The sequence below is a fragment of the Megalopta genalis genome, chromosome 6 (genome assembly GCF_051020955.1).
Source record: "Megalopta genalis isolate 19385.01 chromosome 6, iyMegGena1_principal, whole genome shotgun sequence".
Lineage (NCBI taxonomy): Eukaryota > Metazoa > Arthropoda > Insecta > Hymenoptera > Halictidae > Megalopta > Megalopta genalis.
In genome coordinates, this window is record NC_135018.1 from 21013021 (window position 1) to 21034648 (window position 21628).

The window sequence follows — 21628 nt, forward strand, 5'->3', positions numbered from 1 at the left end:
GAAAGAACCGTAGGAAATGTTAGATGCAATTTTATCGGGATATCAAATCTTAGGAGACCACTTTATTGCAGCCGCTAATCTTCTAACGCTCGGCCAACCAATTATCGCTGGAGGGAATCATTACGAGAAATTATTGATGCTCGAAGCCGCGAAGGACGATGTCCGATTTGTTCGATTTCGCAACGCTGGACGATGGAGATTTTCTGGGTGCGCTATTTGTATCTCCTCCTGCGATCTGAAATAACAGCACAGTTCCAAACAGTGTTCCGGATCGGCAACTACTATAATCGCACTTTCCCGAAGAAAAAATGTTCTTTGAAATAAATGAACATCCATGAAAAATGTGCCGAAGCGAATGATCTGTGAATAATATACATTTTTTAGAAAAGGAAACGCGAACTGTTGATAAGCAAATTGCATCGTTTCGATTATAAACATATGAAAGCTCGAGTAACTGATTCTATCGATCATCCGAACCTATGATATCAGAATTCTTTATCTTTATTATGCACAATGCTACGTATTGTACATCTCAATAAAGACGTAATCTAGCATTGTCACAAGCTAATTATTCTATACCGAGAGAGAGAGAGGTTCTACTTACGCTCGTTTCTCAATTTACGCGGCACTTTTTTTACGCGATTTGAATTTACGCAGTCAGTAAGTCTTTGTAAAGCTTTAGAATAAGCCAAGAAATTGGAAAGTGCCATTGTAGACATTGATTGAAACATTCGATGATCTTTCAAATTTCGACGAAATTCTATGAAATCTTGCAGCGAATATCAGCAAATTTATGGAAACTTAGTGAAAGAAAATATTGAGAAAGAAATCATTTAAAAAATTTACATTAACGGTGAAAATAAAGTGGAACTTGCAAATATTACAAGCGATCCTGATGATGGGTCCGTGTTAATCAAAAAGAAATGGTTGACTATTTAAAATTACAATAGCAACAGTGTGACACCGAATAAAATTTACTTTTGTTTTGTTTTCTAAAATGTCATAATTATTTTTTTTTTGTTAAACCACACAAAGTAAATACATATTTCTAAAACTTATACTAGCTTGTATTTCCTTAAATTTTTTCTTTTGTACTTACAGACTCTATACGATTTTCAGTCGCGTAAGATAAATCTACGCGGTCGGAAATTCGCACAAATTGAGAGATAAGTGTATACTGTTTGCCAGAAATCTTTGGTTTCTTCAAATATGTTTTAGCGACAGCGTGTGTACGCTTCGTAGTAAATAAAATAAACAAAATGTAAAGTATAAAATATGAGGTACGAAGCAGAGAATGTACTTCTGCAAATAGTTTGAGTGCACAATGCTGACGGGAGGACGGGACTGTATCGCGATCACCGTCGCGACGTCGTCGCCGGGTCGACGATTATTTCAGGAAACTGCGATCGTTTCACGCTTGAAAAACTCTCTAAATCGATCAGTATAAGCATTGGAGATTTTTAATACGCAAGATGGACGACGCTCGTCTGGCCATAACGTAAAATATTTCGAGTGTCCATTCGGCAACACAGCCTCGAAGCGACGGCAGTTTTCTGCAAATAAAGGAGGTGAACTATTCATCGTCCGTTATGCCCGATACAGATGGAAATGGTGCTTTAAATTAGTCCCATTCTGCGCTGTGAATAGCCTTCTCAATGAATTAAAGAAATTTCTGCTCCAGAACTCGAATGAATGCTGCTATCTTTTAAACGTTAGCAGTCAAGAGTGCGCGTTTGCACGATTTAGAATTCAAATTTTGATGAGAGTATTTTGCCGGCAAGAGAGTAACAAGTGAAAAGCAACATAATTAGACGGATTTGAATCCATGTGTACCGATGTTACACAAGAATACGCTTCCGCGACAGTGCCACACAATGATATCTATCAACAAAGGGTGGCCTGAAATAAATTGTCGGAAAATACGAAAATTTTGATAAATCACGTAACCGAAGAGAAATGATTAAGCAACGATTAAAATAGAAAGGTCAGCTTCAGTAGCTTTCTAATTCTAAACGTTCACAATTTTCTCTGCAAAATTATTTGAAAATGTTCTATACGAGAAATCGTGATTTCAAAATTACTGCATTGAGTTAATATTTGTTTTCCTTTACCTGTTATATTTAGTTGTAATTATTACTGTGATGGTGAGAAGTGTGCTTTATGATTATTTGTTGAATGTCCTCGCGTACTCCGGACAAAGAGTACAGCGAAGTACAAAGGAAAAATCGCGAAAACGAAGTGTCACAGCGTTCGATACACAGTGGAGTGTAGTACAATGAACATTTCTTATCAATAAGATCAGAGTGATACAATGGTCGCTTCATTAAACGACTCCTTTCATTTGTGTTTTCTTTTTAAATTGGCTAACCTACAAAAGTTCAGTAAACTAAATTTTGATTACTCTTACACTGACTTTTTTTTTATTGTTGCTGTTCTAAATCGTTGCGGTAAACGCTTTTCAGTGTATTGTAAAAAAAGAGATGCTATAACAAACGAGATTCTTCGATTATGTTCGTTTCAGCATACATACTCCACTACATACGTTATGAACAATCTTAATTCCACCCTCTGGTCTCGCGAATCATGAAACATTTTTGTTTTTACTCGCGTTCCTAACCTAAACATTTCTGCCCGGTCTAAATACACGATGTGTGCAAACATCTTTTTACAATTATTGAAGCATGGATAGTTGCAACGGTATTCTAAAGTAAACTGAATTATAATTCAAATCAAACTTGAGCACATTTGGCTCACAACAATATTTAATAAAGACGGTGCTTTACCCCTTGCATCAACAACAAAATGTTCAATAACATCGTGGACTTTATCCACGTAAATAGAAATTAATGCAAAATTACCCAATCATAGGTATCGCAATTTTTCGACAAATACGTAAATAAAAACGTCAACAAACCGTGTATTCAGCTATTGAGAGACAGTGAATAAACATTATAGACATTAAAAACGTTACGAAATGCTTCAAATTCGAAAATTTATTATTTTGAATCATTAACACCAAATCTACTGAGCGTGAAAAGTGAAGAATGAAAAGACCAAATTTATTTAGACTCTACGGTACTTTGATTGTAACGTAATACTCGGATTAAGAAATTTATCTAATCATGTTCTACGAAGCAGGCTTCATAAGTCGAGTAATTTTTTAAAAAAGAAGTGTGAAACCGGTCATCTTGACCGGAACGGAGGGTTTAGTGTAAAAGGAAAATGTATGGAGCGTTGTCCTAGGATCTTTTGTGCAATCATTCCGCAAGAGCATATGAGGGGTAAATCCCTATCGGTAGATAAAGTGTTAATTCTTTATAGTCTTAATTGCTCTTCAATTATATTTCAATATATGCACAACTTTACTAAGTTATTTCGTCAAGATGCAAAATATTACAATCTGTAAATTATAAAGACAGTAAAATATATATTGGTACAAGAGTGAATATCAAATCTGCTCGGATACAGGGTCAGAAAGATCCTAGTAGTCACTGGTAGCGTTGAATCACCCTGGATCGTTCTGCCTAGTTGTTGACAAATGACCAATGCGTCGGTCGGTCAGCGTGAACTGTCGCGAACAAGATGCATGCGATAGGCCGATAAGCATCTATCTACTTGTTCTAGACGCGTCTTGAACGAATAAGGAAGCCGATTTACCTGCGATTAGGCAGAACTCCACTGTGGCGGCTATGCGAACGCTCCGTGGTCACAGTTTGTTTCGGTCATCCTGGACTAACGAGGCAAACAAAGAAGCGAGGTATCCGTATTCAGAGAGGCATGTTCGTTCCCGGAAAGGAGGCCCGCAGCCGTCGGAACTTGTCACTCCCTTAGCACAGGATAGCTGTCCCAGCTGCGGCACACTACCGCGACCATCACTCGTTTAAACGCGGTGCACTGTGGAATCGGCTCGAGAGTTACTGTTGGGACGAGTACATTCGTCAAAATTCGTATAAACGACCGCCGCGAAAATATGCGAGAACTGCATGCACACTACACACTTTGTGCGTCTCGCAACAAAGTAGACCGTAGTCGATCCGACGGGTGGGCGATCGCGTGGTCGAGTTGCACAACAATCGATTGATCGATAGAAAGATTCTCGATCGCAAGAGGACTAAAACGCGTAAACATTCGGCATGCGAAGCCCCTTCTCATCCAAGATGGTGTTAGGGATTCACGAGAAGCTACATTTTCGATGGGTTCATCGGGGAAAGGAATGTCTACGATTTTTCCAAAGGAATTCCGTTAAGAGGCTGCAACCGAATCGAGCAGCTGCGGCTCATTTCGAAGTAATAGTTTCTTCGAACTGACTTGGGGGGGGAGGGGATTGAATCGCGGGTTCGAGTTGCTACTCTTTGTACAGACACTCGGCGAGTGAAAATCACGTAGAACGTTCAAACTGAAGCGACCGCGGTTGCTCGATGGACACTTCGAGCATATTCCCTTTAATGCGGGCGCCGGCCGGCTTAAAGCTGCGGTCCGACCGATCAAAACGAGTTTCTGCTCGTATCCAACCGGTGTCTTCCAAAATTCCAAACACTCGACAGCGGATCTTTCGGGATAGATCACGTTTCACCTACTGGTATACCCGTAGAACGTTTAATCCACTAGTGCTTCGTCGATGGCCTCTGGGCGGGTACACTTCCGATCACTCACCCCGCGCGAAACGTTGTTCACCGGACACCGTCGTTTCCTCGTAGATTTCGCACAAGAAAACCGAACTCCGTCTCGAGACAACGTGAATACGTTACGGTTTAATCGACGAACAAGTTGTCCTGTTCGCTTCCGGTAAAAAGAAATCCCCCTGTAACACGGAACATCGTAACGTCTTCACCGTCGAACGGTTGAATTGCGACTGCGGCTGGCAGGATCCGATGCCGTTACTCCCACTACCGATGTTCCCCGACTCGTAACCAGCGAAACGCCCAAATGAGTTGCGCGTTTTCCCCTTCCAACGTGATCACGCCCCCAATCGGCTCGATCCACGCCCCCTTCGGTCGCGCCCCTTTTTTTCGGACCTTTGCGCGGAATACTCAACCGAATGCACCGGGACGACTTGTATACATTCCCGCGCTTTTTCAGCATTTAAATCGTCATCCAAAGTTGCAAATTATTTCAGAAAGAAAGTGTTTCCTACGTTCAAGTTATGACAACTCGGCTGCAGGCTATAGATTGAGATCATTGGGTCTATTCGTCGACGAAACCAATTCCAAAATGCGATAGTCGCTACACACGATTGTACCAGAAGGATCCAACGCAAACTGCTTGTCATTATCGCCCGATGGATACATAAGAGTTCTTAGTACGAATCGATATATAGGGAAGCTTCTCTGTTTATATATCTTTCCGCATGGCGCGATTGTTTCGTAGCATTGCTCGTTTTCTTCTTCCATTCCTTTTCTATTCGAAATTTTGAGAGGTGTGCATCGTCGATATAGCCTCCGGGAAAGAGAAAGTGGAAGGCTAAGAAAAATAAAATTTTGCGACCCCATATATACGGGGATCCGATTACTTGACTGCGTTATGTGCGCGTGATCGTCAGCATGGCGTTTTCTCTTGGACCCTTGTGGCGTTTTGAGTGCTTGAATTTCTGCTTGCCCCGCGACCAACCGAAACTCCCTCCCGCATCAGTACGCTGGAGAAGCAAGTGGTGCCATTTCATGCGGTTTTTGCTGACAGTGATGCGGTATATACCACCCGGTACGAGTCGGTTCTAGATGTCGCTCCGCCTTCCGAAACCATCGCAGTCAATCCACCCGATTCGCGCATGCGCGATCAACGGGTCACCGTATAACGCCCGTTCGAATTACCCCTCCGCCATCTTTCCACCAGCCAGAGTTGCTAGTATATAGACTTAACGCAACTTTCTCTCTCTCTCTCTCTCTCTCTCTCTCTCTCTTCTCTCTCCGCGGCTGTTTGCTCTCTTTACTCCACCGTCCTCTCTCTTTCTTACATGCTGTCTTGGCCGGTTGTACCTTTCTGTGTCCTCCTCTCCGTTGCTCCTATCGTTGGGTTCTTAGCCCTCTCTCCCACTTGTTTGTTTCTCCTGGACCAACTATCGCGGCGGCTACCGTGGGAAATAACGCTGCTACCAGAGAAGCTACCAAAATGGCGGCCCCGATGCCACCTGCCGCCTATCGAGATCCAACATGCACACTTCTTCGCATCGGAGCCGAGTCTGATGCTTTATTTAGATTGTAACGTGGGCCCGGTCGTACTGTCTGGCCGGCGTGGCGCTTTTATGCCGATGACAGCGCACTAATGCTAATTTGGTATTAAATCGGTATCGAAACAGATTTCGTGTATCGACAGCAAAGTCACTATCCATTTGAAACATTGCGCCACTTTTTGCTGCATCGAGTGAATAAACCGCGCCTAATTCCAAACTATTTTATCGACATTCCGAATAAAACTGTAGAGAAATTATGCAAAACATAAAATACATATTGCATACATGTATCGAAGTTAGTAACGTTCATTATTTACGATTTGTAATATTGCATTTCATTGTTCTGTTTTACACACGCTTAAAAAATGTTGCAGATATATGTACATAAAATTTGAAAAGCCATTTTTTACGAAATAATCAAACTATTAGCAAAAAAGTTAATAAAATACGTAAAAATTGGGAGACATACGTATAATTCTTTGATCCGAGGTACATAAAAATGTTTCAGACAAAGAATTCGTTCTATTCGTACAAAGAAACGTATTTTAGATAACCGTTCAACGAACACATCATCTATTGTGTAGCATCAGCTAATTGAAACGAAACACGTTACCACATCATTAATTCCATTTTTCCTCGCAGTTTACGGGTATTATAAAAAAGTGTACGGTGTTATCAAACAACTCCTGATTTAATGTGAAAATGATGTTCCCTACCATCGTTTACACCTGTAAAATCTTCACTACTTTTACTTGGAACATTTTCGTTATTCTTTACTGTACAACAAAATGTTGTCAGCCAATCTTGACATGAAAATAAACACAAAATCATGAATGACGAAATTCTACTGGGAGTTACATTTTTAAATTGTTAACAATTCAAAATCCGTCGATAACACCGCTCGAACAGTAACGTACCATATCTACTTCGTACCATGCCCGAGACCCTTTTTCTAAAAGTCTCATTCTGATCGATAAAAATTGGCACGATAATTCGATATATTCTCATTGAAATCTATACTATAAATGTGTAATATTAATCTATAAATGTAGAATTCAATGTTAATTAACTAACCAAAAATTACTGAATAATTTCTGTTTATTGATTTTCTACATAATACAGAACACTAAATTAATATTAAAATTGCAATATAGGCTATAACTGAGATTATAATTGCAACTCAAGTAAATTTATCTATTTAATTAAATCTAATGTGAGCAGTATGTAAAAATATTTGTAAAATATACGTAGAAAATTAAGAAGTCTATCGAAACGTGATCTCGAACTATGTTCGTTATTAGATTTGCAGACTAACGCTCTTCCAACTGAGCTACATATGTATATCGCATTTTGAATTGAAGGATATAATTAAATTTTGAAGTTTTATTACAAATTGACAGATATGTAAAACATCACCGTAGTATCTTTATATGATAATAAATAAAATCATTAAAAGATTCATTGAATTCAAACGTTTTCAATAATCAAAACCGTCAATTTTTATCAATAATCATGAATTGTTATAAACTATTTTTAAAGATATGAGTAGATGGAAGTATTCCAAATTCAACTTTATCCGTACATACGTTATCAGAAGAAGCGTTACTTTTTTATTTTCAGTAAAATCTTCAAAATCGAAAGCATAGGATATGTATACCCTACATTTTACATACAATTCACGATGCCCTACTTCCTACTGCGTGCGCAGTAGAAATTATAAAACATTTCAGTGACAATGCAATCTCTGTGACAGTACCATGAAGTAGGTTATGAGAATGCAATCTATCTAGTTAAAAAAAAGATACGTTTATCGACAGTAATCTCGTCTGTAAGTTGTTTATCGTATCTTTTTTACTATATTATAATATATCGACGTAATATATTCAAAGTTATTTGCTTGTTAACTTGAATTTACCATGTATTTACTCTATGTAATCCTGTTTAAATTAAATTTACTCCATGTCTTTCACTGTAGTAAACATGTTTATGGAAAAACATAAAATTTAATAGGAAAAAAGTTGGCTTAGTTCTATATTTTAAATCATTTGTTACAGAAGAAGGAAACATAATGAATGCTATGTTAACATTAAACGATGTGCCTACCCCAGTCATCGCAGAAGGTTGTTGGATAGAAAATGACCTTTCACAACTTGGTAAAAAAAATGTTGTGGTAATTATACCAGGAAACCCAGGAATTCCAGAATTCTATAGAGGATTTATTAATTCTCTCAAAGTAAGAGTGCCGACTGAAACACCTATTTGGTTAGTTGGACACTCTGGACATGTACAACCACCAGACAATTTGTTACGTACTATGCCAAGCGATTCAACTTGGTATGATAATTATAGTTTAATGGCACAGGTGGAGCATAAGGTACGTTTTTTAAATTGATTTTGATTCTTTTTAAAGACCTTCGTACACTGACATGTTATTATATTAACAGAAAAGTTTTATAAAAAAGTATGTGCCAGAAGACGTAAATATACATCTTGTTGGCCATTCGATAGGAAGTTGGATGATATTACAAATGTTAAAGGATGAATCTATATCCAGGAGGATCAAGAAATGTTATTTATTATTTCCAACCATTGAGCACATGTCTGCTAGTCCTAATGGAAAATTTTTCAATAGATTTGTAAGTTCACATGATGCAATAATATTATGACTTATATAAAATGAAGCAAAAAAATATAAGGTACTTTCTTTTCAGATATGGCGTATTGCACCTTTCCTAGTCTCTCTTTGTTGGATTCTTTCATATTTACCATTGTGTTTACAATTCTTCTTAATAAATATTTTTGCACCTCTTTTTGGTGTTCCCAAAAAATGTAGCAAAGCGGTACATCAACTAGTAAATCCTCAAAGTTTGAGGAAAATACTCAAAATGGCATATGAAGAGATGCAAATTGTAAAGGAAAGAGATGATGATATACTTTCACAACACATTGGTAAGTTATGGTTCTATTATGGGAACTGCGATGGTTGGACACCAGTTGAATATTATACAAGTATGAAATCGAGACATCCTGACATAGTCGCAGAATTCTGTAAGCATGGTTATCATCATAGTTTTGTATTAAAATATGATAAAGAAATGGGCTACATTACAGGAATTTCAATTAATGATCACTTATAGTCAACTGTGCCATTTACGAAAATTTGTGTATAACATTTTGAGATTACTACTAATTTATTAAACTTCTTTAACCAAAAAGTTAATATTTTTGTTAACAAGACATGACAATAGTTGAAAATTTGAAACAAAACGCTTAGAAATTGTGGCTTTAAAAGTTGAAAAAAGTAAGTTAATAATTTATAACACAAAGCTTCAATAATGGTTTTAGTGAGGAATATCTTTCGTAAAATATGGTACCTTTCGAAATAGTACGTAATGTTTTTCGAAAGATATACCATTTTCATCATAATAACTGCCAATCTAACCACAATTATACCAGGCTGCATACGTACACTTAACTTCTGCACATTTTTCTTCTTCCCTAAGATAGTGTTTCTATCCCCACCATTTTGCTGCGCATCTAACTGTACAGAGTGAACTTGTCTAAACAGAGAATCATAAACCAATCGGAAGAAAGTAATTTCTATTCTCATGCTCGCTAACTGAGCAAGTTACGACCCGAAGACGTGCAGGAGTTAAACAGTTAAGGTATTATTGTAACAATATTTGAGTAATAGTTATTATTAGTAAATACATATACTGAATCCTACTTCTACACATTTTTCTATCTCCCTGAGCAAACAGTTATATCCGCATCATTTTATTGCGCATTTCAACCGCAATGAATCGTGTGCTAATCAGAACAAAGTAATTTATTAGCATTTATATGATAGAGTATCAATGTGCGTATAAACATGCAGTTTTGTATATATGTATCTATTTACTTAAGATCTATCTATTTGATCTATCTATTTATTTAAGAAATTGATATGGAATACATAATATATGTATATCATCTATATACATATAAGGGGCTATCTCATTAAAATAAGTTTTAAAATTGACGTTAAAATGTCATTATAACTTGTAACAGCTTGGTGGTATCATTTTCACATAACCATAACCTGTGTTGATATTTAGATATATTATGTAGCATTTTAATTTTGTAGATGCTAGTTAGACTTTTGACAATATTTTGCAATATAACAATTGTCACGATTGAGTTTATTTAATATATATGCTAATAAAGCTTTTTGATTGAACATATCTTTTGTATTTTTAAAGCTTTCCCCAAAAGTTGACTACTTTCTTAAAATAAAGTTAATATCTCGATTACCAGTAAAACTTATATTTGTCGATTTATCTTGAACTATTGATATATTTATTCGTAAAGTGGCAGTAAACTAATTGACAGTAATCTGTATCAAATACCTTGTTTGTAAATATTTAATCCATGACAAAAATATTTTAGCGCTCTTTTTGCTGTGTCTTCCGGTCAAAATGACAATTGCGACACATCACATATGTCGTAGTTGTAAACAATTCAACATTCGAATGAGAGGAAGTAAAACCCTTGTTTTATTGCAAATGTTAATTAATAATTTCTTACGATTGTCCAAATATTTATATACAAAGTACATAATTTGATATTGATCCACATTCGAATGCAGTACAAAGCGGCAATAGAACTGTAGTTTTGAAGTTGGTCCACGAGGTGTCGCAACGGTCTAGGATGACAGATCTGACATCTTTTGAGTCATACTTGTATTTGATGTACACAGTGTGGAACTTGCAGTTTACAGTGTTCTTGCTCATGCAAAGTGGAAACCTTTGAACGTCGCGCTATTTGCCGTTTGCCTAGCCGTTAAATAAAGCACAATACATATTTCTTATATAGTCGAGTTTCGTAGCAAATTTTTTTGAAAATCGGACTGAGTTCTTCACATTGAAATCCTTCAACATGTTGCAAGCCACCACCTTGATACTGTTTATCTTCATCAACGCGGGATTATCTTACGGTGAGTGCAGCATTTATCATGATTATTAATCAGAACTATATACGAATAGTGACTTTTTGTTCCATTAATCGTGATTCATTAATATGGTAATAAATACACACAGTAGTATATGAACTTTGATTGATACATCGGAGCGGTTCACATTCCCAGAGTCTCTTTCTTTGTTCCTATCCTATACATATTCGCAGAAGTTGATATGACAAAACGGTTACAAGGAAGGATCTGCTTGCATAAAACAAAATTTTGTTGCGAACAAATATGGTGAACTATTATTAATAACTAGTATTACAGACTGATGATAGAAACTATGTACTATAGTTATTTTCGCAAATTTTTGGAATAATGCTGGATGCACATAAGCTTTGAACAGTGATGCTCGGGTCAATTTTAACTTAGGGTAACAAAAGTTTTATACAATCCCTTCATTTTTGTCATCAATTCGAGATAATAATTGTTTTTATTAGATTTAACAATAAAAAGAAATTAGTATGTATAGGACAATCTCAAGAATGCGAGATGTATAGACAAGTGTTTTTCAAGTTATTCATAATAAATATGCACTATTAAGCTAGTTACATCTAACAAAGTAAATTACTTTAAAAATAATAATTGCAACATGCGCTGCAATCAAGCTAGAATTTGTAAGATACGTATCACTTATGTTTTATACATTATTTCGTTAAACAATTTGAAATGTGAAAGAAGCTTTTATCTTAAAAAAGAATGAACAAATTAAAAAAGTTCAATGAAACCAATGCGACATAAGCAATAAAAATAACACAGCCAACAAGCACGGATCTTAAAAGTAGTTATTGAGAACTGAGTCATTCCGGCGGACATTGCCGCTAAAGGAACAGCATTTGTTTAGGGAGCAATGATAAGACTCGAGTCAATGCTTGAGTTGCCATGAATGAGCTCGCATAGTTCGTATAGATACATACTCCTGAATGTTTGAATAATTATACTTCCAATTTATCTTAAAGCTGTTCGACTTTAAGTATAATAATTTGATACATTAAAATCATAAATCATATTTTAAGCAATGTTTGGTTTATGGGTATTTTAATTACACCTTTCTTTAATTTGATACTCAGTACTGTTAACTCTTCTGCCGATGCGCAAAATTTTCTACGTCGTTAGACTTCGTAGTTTTAGTCCATATATTTAGTACATCGAATATAAATGAAATTACAATTATTTAAGAAAGTAGAAATCTACAGAAATTTTGCTATTTATGAATTTATATTTATTTATGAATACAAATGTACATCTGGGATTTTTGAATATTGGCATAAAAATTAATGCAAATTAATGGAAAAAACATATCGAAAACTCGTAATCTCTTCTGGAATGTTTTTTGCGAATGTTTTCCTATCTTTAGAAATAATGGAAACTACAATTGTTCATATCTGGAATTCAGATTTATGCCTAAGACAATGTGATAGGGCTATTCTTTATTCAGTGGTGAATAGTATGGCGAATATTCGTGCTGCTACAAATAGAAAGACTGCATCGTGGAGCTACAAAACTGTAAAGTCGATCGTTTGCATTTACCGAACGGTAGCCGATTGAATTCCCTTGAGTATGAAGAAAAGAACCGATGATTTGTTAATGCATCTCATTCTGAGGTTGGGTCGGCTGAACTATTTACGAAAAAGCGCTGACTTATCTTACACCAGCATGATATATCAGAGAGTAAGGTTGCAATGCGGTATTCGGGGAACTGATATGCGTGATCATATTCACCGAAGATATGCATTCCTCACGACGAATCCATAAAACTATTAATCGTCGGATGGCGGCCATCGGGTCCATTTGGACTCAGAGTTACAAACATTCCATCTAAATTTTAATTCTGTGGCACTCATACATAATTATTAATTATTAATATTGAAACTAATAAAAGTATTCAAAATATTTGAAGTGGCTGGCATAAATGCTAAAAAATCTCTGCCGTCCAAATGTTAATACAATAAATTCTTCTTAATTGGCGCTTGGAGACAAAAATGGACAATTTGGGAAGAGGAGGTACGATTATTCCAACCTTGCGGCTCCTCTTTATAGTTATTGACAATCGGTAACTATAAAAACGAGCCGCAAGACTTGAATTATCGCATCTTTCATAAGTTTCGTATTATCAATAATAAATAGGCGCTGTGTTGAGAGATCAAGAACTAGTTGGAGTTGTAAATTTTAAACGTTTAATTCATCTGGATTTACGTAAAACATTGAAATATATCCAGGAACTGCTATTCAATTGATTAGATTAAGTTATATTATGTGCATGTTTAATATATATTTAACGAATTTTTATTCCGTTCTCGATCTTTTACAAAATATCTGTCTATGAAGCATACACTAAAATGTACTAATTAGTAAAAATTTACTAATTCGTACTAATCATATCTTTGTTGAGATGCTAACAGTTATCGCTATACTTTATTTACCAATCCTAAAAATATTACCCATGTCCAGTATGCGAATAATTATTATAACTAACATTTGGTTAGCTCGTTAAAAAATGGGGAAACTAGATATGGAAAACCAGAGACGACATCAACGATCGTTGATATCAAGTTGTGATTAAGTTGTGTGACAATTTAATTTTGTAAAAGCGGTTCATTACAACTATAGTTACAAAGAAAAAGCTAAACGATTGTTTAATCACAATATTACATAGTAACAATGGTTTGGTACAGAAGAGTCATTCGTGTATATGTTTACAATTGTATTGAGTACGATAAATGCTAATAAAGTTTTATTCTTTTTTATAATTTAATTTATTTATATGGGAGATAATGAGCATCTAAAAACAATATACATATACTTATTTATCACTTCCAGCGGAATGTGTTAAACTCGTAGTTGTAATCGCCAAATTATTGGCATTAATTTGAGCACATATTAAACCAGAAAGCGATACTTTATGTCTATTAAAGAAAAACTGACAAAAATTATAATAATAAGATTCCAATTTGCGTGTATTTTTTTCCAGGAATGCAATGCTCGTTCGGAGAACGAAACATCTTACAATCTTTCATCGAATCGTGTCCAGGTATATTTGATTCATCGGATAAAGCTTACTGTTGCTACAACATCGAAAACAACAAGGTTTATTGTTGCGATGCCTACGAGTTCGCGTATATGTCCACGTGGTAAGAAAAAAAGCTAATCGTTTTTCGACGGAAAAGTGAATTTATTGCAGGAATTAAAATTCCTGTTGCTTTCTTGCAGGACCGCTGCCACCGTGATCGTCGTGGGTGTGATAGTGGCAGGGCTGGTAATCTTCTGCTTATCATGCGTGTGCTGTATCTTTTGTCGACGGTACCGTAGACGTAATCAGGGAACAGTTTATGAACGTGAGTATCATTCTATTCGATAATCTTATCTCGACAGTATCATTTCCGCATCAACATCGACAAACTTTTCAATAACACTGGACGACAATATTTTGGAGTCGCAACGTTGGATACGCTTTCTTGATAGATTTTCATGAGCTTAGCGCGAATCTCCATTTCCTCTTAACTTTGAAATATCATCTTCGAGAAAATCATTTTTGAAAAAAGTATGCGAATTTTTAACTTTGTGGATGCCTTGTGGTTAAACAGTAACGCGTATACAATTTTATAATAATAATTTTTAAATTATGTTTTTATATTAATTATAATAATAATTTTTAAATTAAATTCACGAAAATCCGTTAGAAAAGCTCACTAAACGTGACGGTTCCAAATATATATTAAGCAGTGCAATCGTTGTTGTAGTTTGACACGATACAAAATATTATTTCCTAAAATAATATATTATTTCCCATGACACATTATGAACACTACATATCTAAATTCTGAATGCAGTAAATTCTCTCTAATTGACGCTGAGATTGCGCACAAAAATGGACAATTTGAGAAGAGAAAATACGATTTTTCGAGTGTTGCGATGCGTTTTTATAGTTGTTGACAATCGGTAACTATAAAAACGAAATGCATGGCACGAATAATCGTATCTCTTCTTCTCAAACTGTCTATTTTTTTGTACAATCTGAGCGTCAATAAGGGGAATTTACTGTACTACATAGAATGTATATTTCTTTTTTTTTTTTTGAAAGTTATTTGATCATATAATTGTTTGTAGGAGCATCTAAGGCCTGATTCCATTTCATCGCCTCTTCCACTCTCCGACATTATTTTATATACGATATTCCTCGTGACTGTATCTTGGGGAGCACGAACTTTTTTAAAATACTAATTGATACCTCGCGTTTCTATGTATACATGCACAAAGATATGTAGCTTCCACTTTCACTGCTATAAGTTTTGTTATTAGTATACAACACGTTCGCCAGTTGGAAAATAAAAAAACTTCGTGGGCAATTTTTGTCATGACTATCTGTCAGAAATCAAATGCGACGGAAATGCGATAACGGCGTCATTATCATGTTATCGTCAATTAAAAGTTTCCCGGAATTATGACGTGAGCGTGGTTAATGGCGTATCATGCAAAAGACAAATATTTGCTGGGAGCTCAAATCTTATATTCATAAAATCCATGACAGAAACATATATACAAAATTGTTTTTATTAATATTTTACTCGGCTATGAAGCAGTTTTTCTATTTTGTGAGATAATTATAAGTCGTATTTATTTAAATATTCTTATTTCCTGAAGAATTTACTTCGTCGCAAATTGTTTATATTGTGTTTAGTGATTATAAGTTGTATCTATCTTCATAAAGATAGAATTCCATAGAATCCATTAATTATATTTTCCATTACTTCGAAATTGTAATTCTGAACGGAATTAAGTGTCTAAAATAAAAAGTAGCAGTAAAAAGTAAGGATAAGAAGATATCTTATAGATTGCCATTTTTCTGTTCGCAAATGTCTGTCATTGCAAGCGCGCGTTTTCGAAGCAACTAACTGTTCAAATTATATTGCTTGCAGCAGTGTAACAATAGTCCCTTCTATAATTTTATATATTTATATGTATTTCTAAATTTAATCGCAGGTATAGTTTTAGTGTACTAGCAGTGCGACTCTCAATTTAGTATTAGTATAGATATGTGTGCATTCTATGAAACGAACTTAGTTTTGTATTTTCGTATCGATCTCGTAAAAAGTTGTATAGGGTTCCAAAGTATTAGAAGTAAATGTCTGTCTTGTATGATATGTTTACACCCCCACGAATCTGATTCACGCCATCATTGGAGGATTCTGCAGTCTTCCAACATACACTGACACAAAGCACACTACTAAGAATGTTATTTAAATGTTGTTAACAAATAACAGGGAAACAACGAATCTGTTGATGCTCAAAAGAATATGCTTTATAATATATATATAAATAAGGGACGATAAACATTCCATGAGAAGAGTTTTATATAGACGAGAACTATTTATGTAAAAGCGAACAATTATATTTTTGTTATAATCTTGGCAACGAATTGTTCTATATACTCTCACGTACATTATATAAATATATATATATATATATATATATATATATATATATATATATATACATATAAGATTCGCGTGGAACAATTTTTAAGGTATAAATAAGCGCTTTCTATTGTATCGTTTGCATAATAAATAACATTTTGGTGTTTCATTATGAGCGAGCACTTTCCTTCCCATTAGTACGTTAAAAATAGTATTCTGTCTTACAGTTACGTTATTATTAGCGCACCAGTGTGTGCCGTTTATATAGAAATAAAACGGTACGTTAGCCCGTGATAAAAAATATTGACCTACTTCCTGAAACATCCCCTATAAACGATGCGTTTCTCTTAATGGTACGAACCAAGATGTTTTGAAGCTACCTCTTACAAAATGTTCATGAAATTGACCGATATTATTGTATTATCGGGTCACATGCGTTATTCTCTGTAATAGAGAATATTTACAGTTTACGTTGAGACTTGTTGCTTTTGCACAAAAGTGATACGTTACGAATCTCGAGAGACGCATATTGGCGAAAAACATCGAATACCTGGTAAAAAATCAAGACAGAAAGGTTGATTTCTTTAAATCTACTTATTCTAGTTAGTTTATAATAAACAAATTTTAAGACTGAGATTACAATTGTTTTAAAGATACGGGACAGCTTAAAGTTAACTTCGTAAAATATATTTTCTAGATTTCACGGCAATATTGAGATTTATTTTCCAAAAAAACTTATTAATCTTTTTATTCCTGTAAAATAAATATTGGACTTTATATATTTAAATGTTATGTTTGCTTCTGTAAAAATAGTGGTTTCACCAATTTCTTTTACTCCAGAAAAAGAAGTTTACAAGATAAGAATGGGCTTCTTAACATCGCAAAATTTAAACATGTATATCAATTTTGTCCAGGATTTCTAGTAAATTCGCTAGTATGCGATGCAACTGTTTAAAGTCTGATTACTTGGGAATATTTGTTTCAGACGTACAAGTACCTCGTGTCGTACAAGTAATTCACACTCCCGCGAATGTTCTACCGCAGTCAGGCTACGTTATAAATTCGACGGTGTCAGGTGATTATTATAAATGTTGTGCCACGATAAACATAATGAAAAAAAAAAGAAAAATCCTTGAAATACCAATACTGAACATTGTACATTTTGTCCAACCACTCGGATCATCAGTTAGGCTGCTATAAATATTATTGCGTCATACCTACATCTAGAAATTTCAGTTACATTTCGATAGGTGTTCTAGGTGTTTCTTTCATAGTCTTCTGCGCCAAATAAGAGCCTATAACTTTATCTTCGATCTCCGAGTTGATGGAAAAAAATGTTAAAATGTTCTCTCAAAGATTATCTCTCTTTAATCATCCATAATGGTAGCGTTTGTTGGTTATTTAGGATAACAATAACTGAATTTACCTCTTTCAGCAGCGCCAGCATCGAACGATATGTACGCAAAACCGCCACCGTATAACACCAGTTATACCGGCTCTACCAATATACCGGGACAACAATAACATCGAGCAATGCCAGCTTCGAAAGAATATTCCATTGGAAATGTATTTTTCTGAGATGGTGACCGCCAGTTAATATTCGATCGTTAGATCAATCATTACGCCCAAAAATCCTTATCAACTAAAACGATAATTAACACTTTTGTGGTAGATGATCCATGATTGAGCCCCGAGCAACAAAAGTTGAATTAAACGACACGTGACATTAATTTATCGGTATACATTATAAAATTCATTAAGTTAACCATCTATCGTTATAACTAATCTATCGTTATGTCTACCATGACAAAATTGAGTAAACGAAATTTAAAAATAATTAATATATTATTTACAATCTATTAATTGCAATTTCCATTTCTGATGGTTGTTTTCAGCCCTTAAAAAAATAGATCTCAAATATTCTGCTACGGAACGCGTTCACCTGGCTTAGCTTGAATGTGTTCCTTTGTAAACTGAGAATTTGTGTACAGTGGACTCCTGTATAACGCGAATTCGTATAACGCGACGAAAAAAATGCGACTGGTACATAGTCATACAGCGCGATAAACAGTCCCGTATAACACATAAGATAAATTTAATATCTTCGCATAGTTTCTGATGTTTAACAGAGTAGCGGTTTATAAAAAATAGTAATACATACACATTTAAAGATATAAGAGAAAAATAATTTTATTCAATTTTTAATAAAAATAATATTCACTTCACTATTTAACATTTATTCTCTATCGGAAGTATCAACAATAAGTTCCAACGTCGCCTTGTTAATATTGGTTGTACAGATTCATCGTTTGAATATTCAGTTCATAATAAAAACAGTTCTTTTTCCAGATCAGTTTTAGATTGAAAATATGAAGATAGACAATCACTCAATTTTCTTTTAAATTCCGTAAACCGCTCTATTGACGGATCACTTTTCATAAAATGTTATAAATTATTCAGTTATTTGTAACCCTTTATTTATATCGGACTAAGTTTTTCTTCTCATTACTAGAATGAGAACAATCTTCTAATTCAATTAATTCGATTTCATCAACATCTTTATCGTAATTAATTAATTCGGTGATATCTGTCCCAGTCATATCAACAAACCCCTCTCGACCAATATTTTGTCCAACAGTTATTACGCAATTTACATCTGTTTCTGACAGAGTTGGAGAATTTGCTGTAATTACGACATCTGGCCATAACTTTTTCCAACAGGTGTTAATGCGAGTCACTGTATGTCTATTATTCCTACGCAATTTAGTATTGAAAATTCTTTCCAAATTTGCGAACACGTTGCATTCGAATTACAATTAATTTTTTCTAAAATCATTTCAAATGTACAACGTGAATAAAAAGTTTTACGTGTTTGTATTATCTCTATAAGCAATAATATATGGTTACAAACCCGAATGAAAAATTTTAATCCAGGCATCACCGAAGACAAGCACAAGGCTGGGCGTACTTGTAGTTATATAAATTTGTCTGGTAATACATGGTAGTATATGTCTCCGTATAACGCGATTTCCTATTACGCAGAACGTATCCCCCGTGTTGTACGGGAGTCCGCTATACTTTGATCTAAATTGAGTGGGTAATCTGAGTTCTCAAGCCCGAGTACCAATACGTAGAACCGAGCAGTAGTGGACGCCTAATAATGCATACCTATCCTTCATATTTTATTTACAACTTTTCTGATCTCGAGGCTTAATTGGAGTCGTTCTGAAGGTGTTAGAAAGTGTGTTTGATTTCGCAAATACGTGTTCGTCATATCATAAGGAACCATATCTTTTTAACAGGACTGCTCATTTATATGATTTTATAGATCTAACGGGATACACACGGGAAAGCTGATGTTTCAATATACTTTTTGTCACTATAAAATTTTTCGAGCAATTATACGATTCTAGTTTTACTCATTCAGTGAATTATCACAATTACAAATTTTAAAAAACGTATGCAAAAGAATGGTGCCATATTTCTATGTACAGTAAATTCTCCCTAATTGGTGCTTAGCTTGTACACAAAAATGGACAATTTGGGAAGAGAAAATACGATTAGTCGAGTGTTGCGATTCGTTTTTATAGTTGCCGATTATCAACAACTGTAAAAACGAGCCGCAACGCTCGAATAATCGTATCTCCTCTTCCCAATTGTCCACTTTTGTGTACAAGCTGAGCGTCAATTAGGGGGAATTTACTGCATACTGTCTGAGAGAAATCTGGAATCTTTTGTAAATGATGTTCAAACATATACACATATATTAATATTCGGACACCTTTCAAAACGCAATAACTTTTTCAGAACTGGACTAAACGATTTGAATTTTGTTTAGATGATAAAGGAATCAGTCTACTACACCATAACTAGAATGCTTTTTTAAAATTTTGTTATAGCTTAGAATAACAAAAGAAAGTAAAAATATGTATTTATGTTGAAAATTTCACATCGAAATTGGTTGACCTTGGTATGAAATGTAAACGATTAAAGATCGTAAAAATCGCAGTTTTGTCCCGATTTTTGACATTTTCGACCAATAAGTATGAAAAATCCGCAGTTTTTTAAATCTTTTAACGCTTGTAATTTGACTTTGCGTTAACCGATTTCGATGTAATTTTCATTATGGATATCACTTACCGAGATGTATAAAACGCATTTTTTAAATTTTCATTATAGACTCAGATAAAAAAAAGTTTAAAAAATGAGAATTTTTTATTTTCTTTTGTCACCGTAAGCAATTGCAAAATTTAAAAAAAGCATTCTAATTATGATCTGGTAGACTGGTTCCTGCATCAATTAAAAAAAAGTTCAAGTCGTTTAGTACAGTTCTAAAAATGTTATTGCGTTTTAAAAGGTGTCCGAATATTAACCAGACTCACTGTACACAGGATGAGCCATTTAAAACAAACTTAACTAATTAGCTGTTTTTGCAATAGAAAAAGATGCATTAGCTAATCTTATTTAATTATACTTAAGGTCATCAGTTTGAACATTTACAATCATATCATTCATTCAAAGTAAATGAAAATGAATATCACTTATTTTAAGAACTGAAACTGGTTTTCACATTTTATCTGCTGTTCTGTCTATCAAAAATCAATTAAACGCCGATAGCGAACACATTTAAACCAAGCAAAATTGAGCTAATACAATTTTTTCTATTTCTAAACGCATTCAACTTATTCAGATAATCTGTTTTAAAAGTCTCACCATGTACACTGTAGTAGTTTATCCGTCTTCCTATTAATCAGAGACTAAAGTTTATCGATTATTGTTATACTTTTCACTTTTATATAAATAAATACATATTCATTTATTTTTTGCCAGTGAAGTAACATATATGTTTCACTCCTATTGAACAAAATGTGTTGTTTATACTTGAAGATCAAATTATAATCAAAGAATTCTATTGCGACAGTTGAACGTGATACTCAAGCAAGGGTACTGTTGTACCGTCTACTGTACGATAAGAGAACAATAAAAGTATTATGTTAAGAATAACAGTGTACATTATTTTCAATCTGATAGCATGGGTTGTAGTCCATA

At 34.5% G+C, this 21628-nt stretch overlaps 3 protein-coding genes across 8 annotated transcripts in view; 2 read left to right on the top strand and 1 right to left on the bottom strand.

Moving 5' to 3' along the window:
- wge (BAH domain and coiled-coil containing protein winged eye) overlaps nucleotides 1-4863 on the bottom strand; it is a 178124-nt gene extending 173261 nt beyond the window's left edge. For all 4 annotated transcript variants that reach the window (XM_076522941.1, XM_076522940.1, XM_076522938.1 and 1 more), the window contains exon 1: nucleotides 3658-4863. The gene's annotated coding sequence lies outside the window, so the exon portion shown is untranslated. The remainder of the gene's footprint in view (nucleotides 1-3657) is intronic.
- A 2881-nt stretch (nucleotides 4864-7744) lies between these two features.
- sturkopf (lipid droplet associated hydrolase sturkopf) lies at nucleotides 7745-10385 on the top strand. Its single transcript, XM_076522997.1, has 4 exons — nucleotides 7745-7994; nucleotides 8221-8540; nucleotides 8611-8802; nucleotides 8878-10385. Exons 2-4 carry the CDS (start codon nucleotides 8235-8237, stop codon nucleotides 9301-9303), a joined length of 924 nt encoding a protein of 307 aa, XP_076379112.1. The 5' UTR covers nucleotides 7745-7994; nucleotides 8221-8234; the 3' UTR covers nucleotides 9304-10385.
- A 306-nt stretch (nucleotides 10386-10691) lies between these two features.
- Nucleotides 10692-21583, top strand: LOC143259695 (uncharacterized). 3 transcript variants are annotated; one of them, XM_076522998.1, is made up of 5 exons: nucleotides 10720-11141; nucleotides 14137-14296; nucleotides 14376-14500; nucleotides 17565-17654; nucleotides 18015-21583. In XM_076522998.1, the coding sequence occupies exons 1-5, from the start codon at nucleotides 11084-11086 to the stop codon at nucleotides 18101-18103; spliced, it is 522 nt and encodes a 173-aa protein (XP_076379113.1). In that variant the 5' UTR covers nucleotides 10720-11083; the 3' UTR covers nucleotides 18104-21583. The 3 variants fall into 3 exon arrangements, with proteins under 3 accessions (XP_076379116.1, XP_076379113.1, XP_076379114.1); XM_076522999.1 differs by having other exon boundaries at nucleotides 10747-11141; nucleotides 18018-21583; XM_076523001.1 differs by lacking the exon at nucleotides 17565-17654 and having other exon boundaries at nucleotides 10692-11141; nucleotides 18018-21583.
- Nucleotides 21584-21628: the final 45 nt, after the last annotated feature.